The 13,212-nt window shown below is 37.7% G+C and overlaps 3 protein-coding genes across 3 annotated transcripts; all 3 read right to left on the bottom strand.

Annotated features, from left to right (window-relative positions):
- Window positions 1-384: 384 nt before the first annotated feature.
- LOC141898153 (glycine receptor subunit alpha-2-like) lies at window positions 385-3,554 on the bottom strand. The gene is made up of 8 exons (XM_074783994.1): window positions 3,432-3,554; window positions 3,277-3,335; window positions 3,040-3,107; window positions 2,729-2,955; window positions 2,113-2,195; window positions 1,667-1,798; window positions 985-1,343; window positions 385-711 (listed from the first exon to the last, which is right to left on the bottom strand). Exons 1-8 carry the CDS (start codon window positions 3,494-3,496, stop codon window positions 571-573), a joined length of 1,134 nt encoding a protein of 377 aa, XP_074640095.1. The 5' UTR covers window positions 3,497-3,554; the 3' UTR covers window positions 385-570.
- Window positions 3,555-4,864: 1,310 nt separating this feature from the next.
- On the bottom strand, window positions 4,865-5,695 carry LOC141915529 (uncharacterized). The gene has a single exon (XM_074807098.1). The coding sequence runs from the start codon at window positions 5,693-5,695 to the stop codon at window positions 4,865-4,867; it is 831 nt and encodes a 276-aa protein (XP_074663199.1).
- A 504-nt stretch (window positions 5,696-6,199) lies between these two features.
- LOC141898151 (synaptotagmin-12-like) lies at window positions 6,200-12,948 on the bottom strand. The gene is made up of 8 exons (XM_074783991.1): window positions 12,760-12,948; window positions 12,115-12,294; window positions 10,688-10,833; window positions 9,796-9,922; window positions 8,969-9,181; window positions 8,317-8,437; window positions 7,637-7,770; window positions 6,200-7,419 (listed from the first exon to the last, which is right to left on the bottom strand). Exons 1-8 carry the CDS (start codon window positions 12,931-12,933, stop codon window positions 7,243-7,245), a joined length of 1,272 nt encoding a protein of 423 aa, XP_074640092.1. The 5' UTR covers window positions 12,934-12,948; the 3' UTR covers window positions 6,200-7,242.
- Window positions 12,949-13,212: the final 264 nt, after the last annotated feature.

Here is a 13,212-nt window from a genome sequence, read left to right as displayed (position 1 = left end):
TGATACGTTTCATGGACCTTTAGAAATAATGTCTCGAGTCAATGATGAACCTTGGTGGCATGAAATAATGTTCTCCGGCGGCATAGAGTTGTGTCAAGACAGACCCTCGGCAAAGTCAAGGCCCCAGGTCCATAAACGGGTCGGTCCCCAGGTCCATAAACGGGTCTTAAATCTCGCATTCTTGCTTTCTTATCATAAGACTTGGTCTTAAGTGTTAGATTAGCTTTTATACTGGTTTTATATCCAAGTTTGACTTAAAGTGCAACTTCGCTGCCGAATCACAACACCACAAGTGTTACAACCATTTCCCACTATATAGCTGATTGTTCACGAACCGATTCAGAATTCAACACATTAAGAGTTAATATGTTTATAAGAATCGATGTTTATTTTGTAAATTGCGATTATAAAAAGCCGAATACATTCGAGCAGCGTTAATCAAATAGGCATTGATACATAGAACCATTAAAATAGCAGGTAACCGAGTTTACCCGGTGCGCCGTATTACACATTGTAGCGATTACACGCGCGATTACAAATTACGTGTAGCGATTACACTGTGTGTAATTATTAGTAGACGGCAAAGTAGATGATGACGAACAATAAGAACAACACAGGAAACAGAATACGACTGAAGAAATCAATCTTTTTAGCGATTTTCAATCGTTGTCGGCTATCATCAGACTGCTGTTCCTGTTTACCGTCCTTCAACTGAAATATAGTGTATAACATTCACGGTTAGAAATCGAGAAAAATCTTTTGTTTTTCATACTAGATTGTTTTTACGAAATACACTCTTTGAGTCCTGTAGTTGTGACGGTCATTTTGTCGAAGACTTAATCCAAATGATGACTTTACACTTAGTAAATTGATTTGGCAAATCCAAATTTGGGTAAAAAAACAAGGACGATTTCAGTAATGTGACGACTCGGCTGATGGCGACCGAGTTTGGCTAAAATATTGATTATCTAGTGCTGATTTTACCTCTGATAACTGAATGTCATTTCCAGAATCTGATTGCGATTTGACAGTTGAAAGGAAGGCGACAAGTGCGCTTTCGATCATCGCAAAGAACACAAACAACAAACACATCATCATCCACAGATCTATAGCTTTAATATAGGAGACTTTAGGAAGAGCTGTTCTAACTCCGGTACTTTGAGTAGTCATCGTTAAAACTGTGAACAATCCGATTAAAACTCGAGCCGTCACGCCGTCAGGTTTCAACCAGAATGCGAACCAGGATAGTATCACCAGCATTATACTGGGAATGAACACTTGCAGAATATAGTAACCGTAATCGCGTCTCAGTTGGAAGTTAATTTGTAGACACGGGTACGCCCCTGAAATATCAGATATCAGCAAATAGTTATAGAAACGGAAAGAAATTGAACATATAAAGTTATATACGATGTTAAGGATGTTGATCTCAGTAAAACTATGGTGGCTGATTCGGGCCATACTATAAGATTTGTATTGTTTTTTTTGCGCGACTCAAGACAAAAATGGGCCAACGTTCAATGTTTTATCGTGCCTTATAATCTAGCGTTACAGAAAATGTGTTTATTGCCCGAATCGGCCACCATATAAAACCGCTTGAATCCGTTCTTCATGAAGACGATTATAACAGAGGATTATAACAGATTAAGAGGATTACAACTCGGACCCGTTGTGTAATTCTGGCTACAGTCAAGATGATCTATTCGAACCAATGAGAATTGAGGGAACTGTAAACTTTCATCTTTCGATACAGGTTTGTCCATCCAAACCATTTGATAGGTGTCCATTGTGTGTCCGACTATAAAACAAAAATGAATACCTTCTTCCTAAAACAGCCGCGAACATTTATATCAACCTTAATTCAGAATACGTTTTAACAATAAAAATTATAAACTTAAATCTGTAGAGCAGGACCCAGTTTCGCAAAAGAGCCTAAAACGGTTAAGTTTGAATTGTTGTCCTCATTGAAAACATGAAGTAAATGGCAATTACACCAAAATTTTAGTTTTACTCGTGAAACTGGGCCCAGGACTCAGTTCCAGTTCTACAGAAAGGTTAAAAATGTGATTTTTCAACACTAGAACTGTGGAACTGAGTCGTAGATGAACTCACATGATTCAATAAGGACCGGACATGTTTGTGTATCAAATGGGAATTTCTGAAGCCTCATTGCGCAACTCAACGTAACGGTCAACCTGAAATTTCAAGCCGAATCATAAATCTATTAGTTATTCTAGGATCACAGTTTTCAGATCGCTGACTCTAGAATTGGAATTAGATAACTGTAAATGTTTTGATATTATGGAGTCAATTTCAACTGAATTGTGAAACTGCGATATCGAACATATAGACTCCTTATACGGTTAATGTCACAAATTGCGCAGAAACTAAACATTCTTTAATACAACGGTTTAAGATGAGTGCATATCAACAGGACCCAGTTCCACAGTTGTGAGTTAGAGTTAACTCAGAGATAAAGTTACTTCATTTTCAATGAATTAACTCAGAGTAAAAAAATTTAACTGTGGAACTGAACCCAGAATACATCGTAATTTGAAATTCAAAAAAGTGTCAGTTACACTATAAGTATTTTCTAGTCAATAGAAATCATGGACAATATTGTCACAACTCTCTGAGTCAATTAATAATTCTAATTAGTGATTTCAAAAGATTTTCTGTTGAAACTGTTAAACCATCATGATTTAGGTATGACGCATATTATACTCACTTTACAGCGTACCAAATCTTTCCATCGGAATACAATCTCAGTAAAACATTAGGCACCGTTATGTCGTGCCATTTTCCAGATTTCTCATTCCGGAAAAATGTATCCGGCGTCCAGATTTTCTCTAACGCCGAATGCGGTAACTTGATCATATCTTTCCCATCTCTAGGTGTGAACTTCAGTCTCGGATCAACCCAAGAACGTCTCAAATAGAGATTCAATGTATAGTCCTAAAACGAGTCCAATTAAACTTACTAATGTTGATTATTTTAACGCGATTTGTTTTGATTGACAGTTAAAAGGGCGGTCCCTACCATTGTTTGTTCGTTAATTGCATAGAAACTGTTGATATAGATTCCTATTTGAACGTTGGTTGACCTATCTGTAATATTAAATTGATGCATTTTTCAGCAGAAACCCTGCTTAAAGTTGGGCTAAAACGTCATTTCAAAGATTTTGCTGGCCCATTGAAAAAATTGGCCCGTTTTGCGGGCCCATTGAAAAAAGGATCGCAATTTTCTATTTCGCAAATATACCGATATTTTCCCTACCTTTATGCGGTGATTGTAACTTATCGTAATTTTCCATCAAATCATCAAAAATAGCTTGACTAAAAATGATATTATATATTATATAGATTTCGGCGAAATCTACGTGAAATGATAAATGACGTTTTTAAACATTATTCAAGAATAATTTTGCCTACCTCAAACAACATCCAAACAATGCAGTTGTTACTAAGACAACGAGAAGAATATTGATGGTCTCCATGATTACCAGTACCTATATACTGAAGTGCTGTGTCTGTTAGAAACAGGGAGAGAGAGATAGATGATAGAAAGATGAGACAACAGTTTATTTCAATCTCTGACCCAGAATGTTCCGAAACGGATGTGTCCCATTTTTGGAAGGTATCTGATAACAAGAATCGGGTCAAGATGATATTTGTTTCAGTCGATTCCGGATCAGTGAAAATATAGTTCAACTCGAGTTCCCATTGGCACCGACACTGGTTGCTGAAACCTGATGCTTTTTGATAGTTTGAGAATTTCGACTAACATAAGACACATCAATAGCTTTCCTTCACTCCAAAAAAAGGTAGTGGACGCTCTAACCGCTGAATTACAGAAGAGTTTCGTTAGTTTGTCAAAAAAACCTTTACACAAAATAACTAATGGTCGATTAGAACTTTAAATAGGTCTGTTGGGACTCGAACCAAGGCTTCCCAGCTGTAAACCCAGAGTGTCTACCGCTAGACCATAGAGTTACTATGACTCCGTAAGTTTGTCTGGTCAGTCTGTAGACTGGTGACCAGTCAGGCGTGGCGACTCTATGCACGTGACTATTCACTATAACAATAGCAGCTATCAATCAATGATTAGAAGTTCTTTGATTCGTTTTCGAGGCCATGATTCAATGAACCAAGATTTATATATGCATGTCTGCAGTATTGAAAACTTACCTCATTTGAAGTTGCGATGAAACTGATTTGTGTTTCAGACTAGTTGTTCTAGAAACCTCAATATGTGAGATTATATGTCTATATTTTCTATCAACCCTCTATCAATTATCGTCAGTTAATTATTTATGTTAATGACACCTATTATCTCATTTCAAGTGATTTTTACGATTAGAAACTATTGCCTTAAATATGTTTTTTTTTCGGTTATTTGTATTCTGGACTCTTGAAAAATTGTTACAATCGACATGAAGCCCACACAATGGAACTGGACCCAGAATCAAATTAAACCCACATAACTGTACTGGATTTAGAGTCAAATTAAACACAACTGTAGAACTGGGTCCAGAGAGAATCAATTAACCAACTGTAGAACTGGGCCCAAGGAGAATCAAACCCACTGTGGAACTGGGTCCGGAGACAAATTGAACAACAAAATTGCTGAAGAGTGCTTACTTTTGCTTGAGCCTACTATTAGAAACCATGGGTCTAGTTTCTGGACCCGTTTCTCAAGTCAGGATCCAGTCCCACAATTGTCTACTGAAAGCGATCTAAAAACAACAAAATTGACAATCGAATACAGATACTAATAATACATTTCCGCTTCATACTGAATTATTTTTGTGCATCAATAAGTTTCGTCCTAGTTCTACTTAACAAGAAAATTCGCAAGTTGTGAATTACGGATATAAAGTACAGGAATCAACTGGAGCTCCGTCGATTCCAGCTGTATAGCTCCACACATGTAAACGTTTGTTACCGATTTTTAATGTCTCGGTAATTACACCAGTCGATGAACACGACCTACTCACGAACGGAACAAATCTCTGCAAATTTTCACACGATACAGTCACTAATTCATCAGAGTTGTGTTTTTCAATTCGATGCAGATACCACAAATTTGAACACTTCGTCATCAGGTTTTTTCCATAAACGATATTCAAGTATTTGCCCCATTTTCCTGGCGCCGGAAGCCACGATCCCATAAATGGAACTTTAGCGAGCGGAAAAATATCTGCAGATTTGAATTGAAATTGTTTACACCTGATGATACCTTTAAATTCGCTGTAATGAAACATATCTATAAACGGATAAGACCATTTTGTCGACTCTCCAATAAACGGTTTTCCCGCGCGGAAAATCTTCCATTGCATATCAACGATATTCGAGCTCCACAACGAAAGATTCGAATTTCTATATTTTCCTTTAAACAGTTCTAATATTTTACCGCGTTGCAGTTTTGGAAACATGATATCGAAATCGTCGTCCCAGGGAATCATACCGTGATGTCTATACGCCCCTAACAGCGAACCGTCAGATATCATAAACGTTAAATTATTTTCTTTCGCTAACATCATAAAATCTTTTAACAACGATTCAAATTCTGATCTTTCCTCCGTATTCAATCCCGTTCGCATAAAATTGTCTAAATATCTCGGAATTTCTGCATTTTTGTAATATGTCTGGAACGGTTTGTTCACACTGATGACGGGTATGTTTTCATAGAACATTATTTGATACAATCCAAACAGTAAAATAACGATGAAAACCGATCTTCTTCTGGAAAACATATTTAGATTTCTATCTGTCTGATGATATGTGACAATATTCGAGATAAAGTGAATAAAACAGTTGTGACAGTGACAAGGCATCTGTCGCACGTTCCAGAACCTAGGAATTTATCAAAAATGTCAAAACTGTATAAAGAAAATCGTGACAAACTCCACACAAGTGATTGATAATGATCTTCTCAATGTGTGATGATTCTATGAATGCTATAAATCAAAAACGGGTCAGAAATTTGAATTCTTAGTTCATGAAGTTGACATTGTAATGTATTATGGAGAAGCGAACTGTGAGCTAATTCCGCCTAAAGAAACAACCGAACGACAAACCACTAACATCATCTACAAATAAATCTATAACAACTGTTTTGTATTAATTGGGTATTCGATGTTTTATTGCTCAAACTTTGACAATTTCAATAATTCGTTAGATAAAGAAACCACGATTTTTCTTTTTATTGTGTTACGATGAAATGCGAAGGAAAAATGATCTAAAGAAGTGATATATATTATGATATTTTATATTATATTGATTCGGTCGGTGGGTCTTCGAGGCCAAACAATTCGTACATTACTATATAAACTATTCGTCGGGCCCAGTTACACGAAACTACAATTACAACTGATCGTTGAATTCGTCAAAAAACGATAAGGTCGTCGTCATTAGCGACTAATCATAATTTGGTTTTGTGAACCTGGGCACCAAAACTCACAACGTGCGACGTCAATTCACAAGGCTTTATTTACAATACATTATACGTATAACAATCAGTTTTAAACAGTTAATTGATTAATAATGAATTAAAAGCACCTTTTATCACAACTGAATCAGAATTATCAATAAGCCTGGACCAGGAGTAACGTCACACTGACAATATGAGGCTGATCTAAAATATTCTATACCCGATTTAAGTAAGTATTTTCAATACACGATCGAAATCCTGATTTATATTTAACATAACTCTAATACGATACAAATAATACAATATAAGTCTAATGTTGAATGATATCAAATAGAGATCAATGCAAATATAGAGTAATCATTGGAACAATTTTTAATTTAAAGAAAAGTATTAAAAATATTAAAATAAAATCTCTGTTTTTAGAGGTATATATATATATAAATGATCGTGGTTTGTGATACTCAGACCGCACTCGTGTTAGGTATAGAGGGTTCTGACGATAAATATGAAATAAAGTTGGATCAAGGTTATCACCTGATTATTTGTGATAAGTATCACGATGCGATAGGATTGATTTTTGTCGAGCGCTTGCGGTGGGTTTAACTAGATACAATATACCGGTGGGGCTGGGCTGATGAAGGTGTTTAGTCTGATAGGACAAGGGACCCATGGATGTGGGACGCATGGCACCACTGGGCGTGGGTACATTGGACCAATGGGCGTGGGGCGCATCTGGGACTGATGATATCGGGCTCTTCTACTACTGAAGCAAAAAGTGTCGTAATATACAATGGTTAAATAAAGCGACCTCTATCGGTGACGTATTAAATTATGCCACATCGATACTGGCTTCCGTAATGACGTCATCATTTGATTCCAATGTGAAAGTTCAGTTCCGGCTGTACTAGCGCCGACAATAACATGTCCGACAGAGGGCGTTCTACCGTCGGGTATCTGTTCGGCTATAGTGAATCTCAACTGGACAGTCTGAAATAGTAAAAAAAAACACACTATACCCCAGTTAGTGGTTGACGGTTAACATGTTACTGAGCGAGATGAGAGAGGAGGGAGGCCTCCGATACACTAGAAGAGATAAGGGAGGGATGACTCCGACACTCAAGAAGAGAAAAGAGGGATGACTCCGACAAACACGAGATGACTCCCAGGCACAATGAAAGGGAGGGTGGATGACTCCGATACAAACCTGTAACGCGTTGGGTGGTACCGAGAATATCATCGCCTCATTAAACACTGGATTCGCTTCATCTCGTTTTAAAGACGTTCGTTTTTTACTGATTTTTCGACCGTTTTGAAGCAGAAAAACTTTCACCATCGAATCTGAAAAACATTTATAGAAACATTACATAGCATGATGTGAACATAGCCAGCGCCCCCTAGGCTCACAATTTCATGAAGAAATATTTGGGTTTCGTTTCTAGAGCTACGTAGTTCCAACGGTCAAAACCAAATCAGATTAAACCTCCAGGTTGTAAATAGGTACGGTATAATACTTTATTTGCCCGGTCTCAAATGTTGACTTGCCTTACATAACCACAAATCATTATCAGAGGATTTACAAACTATGGTCAAATATGTATCATTAATCGTGTTTGACCACGCAATATGGCGGAGTCAAACAAGCTCATAGCTGCAAGGCCTCTATAGTCGACCAGTCCTATCATTTAAGATGACCTTTAGGACTCGAGTCAGACGACTGTGCAACTGGAGCACTGGGGCTCGGCTTCACAAAAAGTTAAACTCAAACTTTTGGTGTAATTACCATTGGTTACTACATGTTTTCAATGAGGACAACAATTCAATCGTTTTAGGCTTAAACTTTTTCGTGAAACAGGGCCCAAGCTTAGTATTTGAATTTTTTGTTACCTCCGCAACGTTTCATTTCTGTCCATTTAAAATTACGTCCTTTAACGACAACAACAGTTAATCGTTCAGCCGTGGGAAGATAACTTAAAGAGAACATCAGTTCTCCCAGTTCAGCCGGTTTCTATACATGGAAATAGAAAAAAATACACGGTTTTCAAATACAATCGAAACCAAGATACACAATATATCCGTGTATGATGATAACGAGAGAAATCCCACAATTAATTCAGCCAAAAATGTAAAAATGCTGTCAAAACCATTTTAAACCAGACCTTCTACTGAATTATTTATAAGAAAGTTTAGATATTTCAGTCGTGACTTAAGCACAAACGTGGTCTTAAGTTGTTAGATCGCTTATAGAACCAAAATGAGCTTCGACTGGTCTTAAGTTGTTAGATTGGCCATAGAACCAAAATGAGCTTCGACTGGTCTTAAGTTGTTAGATTGGTTGTAGAACCAAAATGAGCTTCGACTGGTCTTAAGTTGTTAGATTGGCCATAGAACCAAAATGAGCTTCGACTGGTCTTAAGTTGTTAGATTGGCCATAGAACCAAAATGAGCTTCGACTGGTCTTAAGTTGTTAGATTGGTTGTAGAACCAAAATTAACTCCTAAGCCACGACTGGAGCAACTGTGCTTGGACAATATTTTACCTCATCAATATCTCTTAAACTCATCCATATTCTAATCGGTTGATAGAGGTCAAGGTCGCACATTCTGATCTCAGTTTCGCCTATGACTTTATGACGAGCGTATTTATCACACGAGAATACTTGAAACGCCACCGTTTTTCGATCCAGTTCTAAAGAGTCGACATTGAAGAGGAATCGTTCTTTATAAAGTGGATTCGACGTTTTCTTCTGTATCTGAAACGAGGAAAACAACAACAAAATAAAATTGACCGGTTACAAGAGACCGATTCAGGGACGGATTCAGGATTAGACATGGGGGGATTTTCAGGGATCCACCCCTGTGATTCAGGGATCCACCGATCCACCGATCCACCCCAGCAGAATACCAGTGAATTTACAATTTACAACCTGTTTTTAGTAAGAGTTCTAGAGAAGCCGCGTTAATCTGGTGTCAAGTTAGTATAAACGTGTAAAACACATGGGGCCGGTTTTATAGACTGGTATTAACTTTAACCCGGGGCTAACTCAATTCATTTTCAATTGAGCTAACCCCCGGGTTAAAAATGATACCAGTCCCAGGCCCTTTGAAGGTTTAATAAATTTATTTTGTACTTCTAGTAGCATTACCTCGTAGTCTAAACGTCACTGCTCTCGTAGTTTTTCGGCCCAAAATTTCCTAATTCTATAGAGAATCCCTTTTTTGTTATCATTGTGGAATTCTCTACATACATTATCGTCAAAATATCCATAGTGCTTTCTTAATTGTTATAGTTCTTACGTAGTTAAGGTTTTCCGCAATTGAATTAGACAGTCACTCGTTTAATGTAAACTGAAATAAGTTATTTTACCTTCGTGTGTCCTTTAGTTTCGTTTGGTTGTAAAATCACTCTCACATATGAGTCAATAGGACCTGTATATTCGTTCTGTTGTAGATCTTTAGCTTGTATTATACTCACTACAAGTTCTGAAACTTCTCTGAAACATTGCAACGAATTTCATACATGTTTAATCCTATACGTAATACTCAGGATCCAGTTCCACGTGTTCTTTGTCAAAATGTGTTGTGTAAACAATCCACATGAACATGCATGTAATCTGAACTCAATCAAACTTTACCGATATCGTGACCGATATCTGTAGAACTGAATTTAGAGCAATATCCTTCGAAATATCTTCAAACCAAAACATTCCGTTCCACAGTTTCAATGGTTAAAATTTGACTTGTAGACTTGAAAATCGAAAGGGAATTATGGACGTCTAACTTGCGGAAGGAGCGTTTCGATCACGGGTATTACTATACGTCAGATGAATACGTCTGACGTCGCGAACTGTAAACCGATACTTTGCCTCAATTTCCCATTAAACTATCAGTTTACGTTTGTATTACGCGAATGGATAAAAACAATCTTTTTAAAGAGATTCTTCTTGTCTACTCGAGCTCAATACAAACAAAACACGATGTTTGTCGCATGGAAACTGAGAGCAATTCAGTAATTAAAAAACTCACAAACTGTCCAATAACAGACTGACAGATAATCTTCGCACCTACCAGAAATATTTTTATAGTTTCAATAAACCTTTCAGTCCATTGTGAGACTTAAACGTTTTATCACAAAATCGCGGATATTATGATCTTAAATGAAATGTCCAATATTGCATAGACAAAAAACATCTTCAAATTTGTATCACAATTTCAACTTGAACATTGCTTTATCCGGGTGGATTCATTTACAAACCTACCTATCATATTCGAGTCCTATTTCTAATTGTCCTATAGGTGATATATCAGGTTGTAATTCCATTACCGATGTATCTGATGCTAAACTATCACATGAAACAGCTCGCTGTAGTTTATATTCCTCAACTTCTGAAACTGAAACGAAATTCTGATTTCATACAACAGATTTCTAGAGTGACATCAACTAAAACAAATTGTACTTTAAATCAATTTGAGGGATTTATTGAAATAAGTCCACAGTTGTGCGAAGAGAGGAGGGAGGAGGGAGGAGGGAGGAGGGAGGAGGGAGGAGGGAGGAGGGAGGAGGGAGGAGGGAGGAGAGGGGAGAGAGGAGAGAGGAGAGAGGAGAGAGGAGAGAGGAGAGAGGAGAGAGGAGAGAGGAGAGAGGAGAGAGGAGAGGAGAGAGGAGAGAGGAGAGAGGAGAGAGGAGAGAGGAGAGAGGAGAGAGGAGAGAGGAGAGAGGAGAGAGTAGAGAGGAGAGAGGAGAGAGGAGAGGGGAGAGGGGAGAGAGGAGAGAGGAGAGAGGAGAGAGGAGAGAGGAGAGAGGAGAGAGGAGAGGGGAGAGAGAAGAGCACTCAGTTACAAAGTTCTTAGTATAAGATCAGTTCATTATTAAACTCTAAGGACAAATTTCGAGCAAGAAACTTCGTAACAGAGTTTAAAACCCCGAGTCGTGATGAGTTGAGTTTGACTAGTCATAATTATTCTAACTCATTATGGAACTGCGGATCGAAATGTACAAATTTCTAGCTCAAATCGTTACGGAACCGAGCCGTGCTATTTCCAGTATATATCGTGACTCGGGGACACGTAAACTGATTAACTATAGATGTGACAAGTTTATATACGGTTTATCTAGTTTTATTCGGTTTACTGGTTCCAGAAATGAAATCATTTCTGATTCAGATAGATGTGAATTGAATCTGCTCCGATGAGGAGTGTCAGTCTCAGCACGTATACACCACACAGTCTGACATAACACAACCTCATTATTTGCTAATCTAATAACAATGATTTTCTCCTGACATTTTCTTGCCGGTATTCGAGTCTCATATTCCTGGTTCCCGTAAGGAATATGTAATTATAGATAATTCAGATGCGTCGGGATTTTCATCACGCACCCGGAGGCCTCCCTCGAGTCCCGGAGACTCCCTTCCCTTGTTGCACCATTCTGAAATAGATTATCATCATTATTATTATTATTATGATTATTATCTGACTTACCGAATGAAACTGGGCTACTTTTTGCGCTGTCCGTCAGTTCAGCGTCTTGTTGCTGAACGTTTGAGACACCAGGGGGCGTGACAAATTCATTACCAGGCTGTTGAGTACCCATCTGTTCATATTGCTGGAAAGAAAGATTCGACAAAATTCTTTTGTTAGATTTGTACTGAAAAAACAAAAAATTGGACATGTTATACGGTATTACCTGTTGTTGAGGTTGTTCTTGTTGCTGCCGATAGGGCGGCGGTGTCGGTTGTTGTTGTTGTTGTTGATATACGACTTGAGTCGTCGCGTTCAAATCCATATTGTTCATATCGGCTTTAACGGTATCGTATTCGACGAACTTTCCCGAACTGTCTAATTTAAAATCCGAATCAGATCCAACCTGAAAAAAAGATAAACGAGCTCAGACGAACCCAGTTGAAATGTCACTTTCCACCGCGATGATTAATAGGAAAAACTTGAAAGGATTTCAATAAACTGTCATCTCGCTTGTTACGCTTTCAGCATTCGCATACGGGTGACGTTTATCTGCGCTGTGTCGAAAGAAGTGAATGACATTAATGATGTGAATTAGAATGAGTTTCTGCAGTCAGAATATTACAGAGTGCAACAACTCCTGAATCCAGTTCCACAGTTGCGAATAGAGTTGAAATTAGTTAATTTTCAAGAGACAAACTTAACTAATTTAATCATAATTGCGGAACTGGACCCTGACTCTGAAACCGGCTGCAAATAAACCACACTCTAAAATAAACATCAGATCACATTTAAAGAACCCATTGAAATATTTTCTTAGCGAAAAAAATAAATGAAAACAACCCGAACCGGATCGAGACGTGTATCTTACCATGTAGCCATTGCCATGGTGATCATTTTTCGTCAATACAGCTTTTTCTTCATCTGACGCGAAACAGGAAGTGAGATTACGAATTCCGCCGAATCTACAGATAGCTCCGATCACAAACGCCACGATCAACGATAGACTTATCAAAATTAACGCCACTTCCCACGAAGCCAACATCTTCGATTTTTTAGATACTGGGCCTGGAAATATATATATAGACATTTGGATGGGTGATTATAGTGGCGAATCATCGGGAACGATTCATTGTCATTGTCAAAATGAAAATGTTTTTTTAATTCGCATCTTAGAAAAATTTGAATAGATTTTACCAAAATTTTCCGATCAAATTCAATTTCAAAGATGGTGACAATGACAATGACAATGACAACGACAATGATAATGATAATGATGATAATTGATGGCCATAATTCCATATTAAAAGCTCTTGTCCTACAA

Source organism: Tubulanus polymorphus, chromosome 1, assembly GCF_964204645.1.
Source record: "Tubulanus polymorphus chromosome 1, tnTubPoly1.2, whole genome shotgun sequence".
NCBI classification, from domain to species: Eukaryota; Metazoa; Nemertea; class Palaeonemertea; order Tubulaniformes; family Tubulanidae; genus Tubulanus; species Tubulanus polymorphus.
The sequence above is the reverse complement of the archived record's forward strand: the minus strand, read 5'-3'. Positions and strand labels throughout refer to the sequence as shown.

Bases quoted from the DNA above. Each gene is read 5' to 3' on its own strand.
- LOC141898151 (XM_074783991.1), bottom strand. From the start codon at position 12,933: ATGTTGGCTTCGTGGGAAGTGGCGTTAATTTTGATAAGTCTATCGTTG. The intron at 9,923-10,687 runs GTAGGTTTGTAA...GCAATGTTTCAG, and splicing joins ATAGGACTCGAATATGATAG to AGAAGTTTCAGAACTTGTAG. The intron at 7,420-7,636 runs GTTTGTATCGGA...TTACTATTTCAG, and splicing joins TACCACCCAACGCGTTACAG to ACTGTCCAGTTGAGATTCAC.
- LOC141898153 (XM_074783994.1), bottom strand. From the start codon at position 3,496: ATGGAGACCATCAATATTCTTCTCGTTGTCTTAGTAACAACTGCATTG. The intron at 2,196-2,728 runs GTGAGTATAATA...TTGAAATTTCAG, and splicing joins AAGATTTGGTACGCTGTAAA to GTTGACCGTTACGTTGAGTT. The intron at 1,799-2,112 runs GTGAGTTCATCT...TTTGTTTTATAG, and splicing joins TCCGGTCCTTATTGAATCAT to TCGGACACACAATGGACACC.
- LOC141915529 (XM_074807098.1), bottom strand. From the start codon at position 5,695: ATGTTCTATGAAAACATACCCGTCATCAGTGTGAACAAACCGTTCCAG.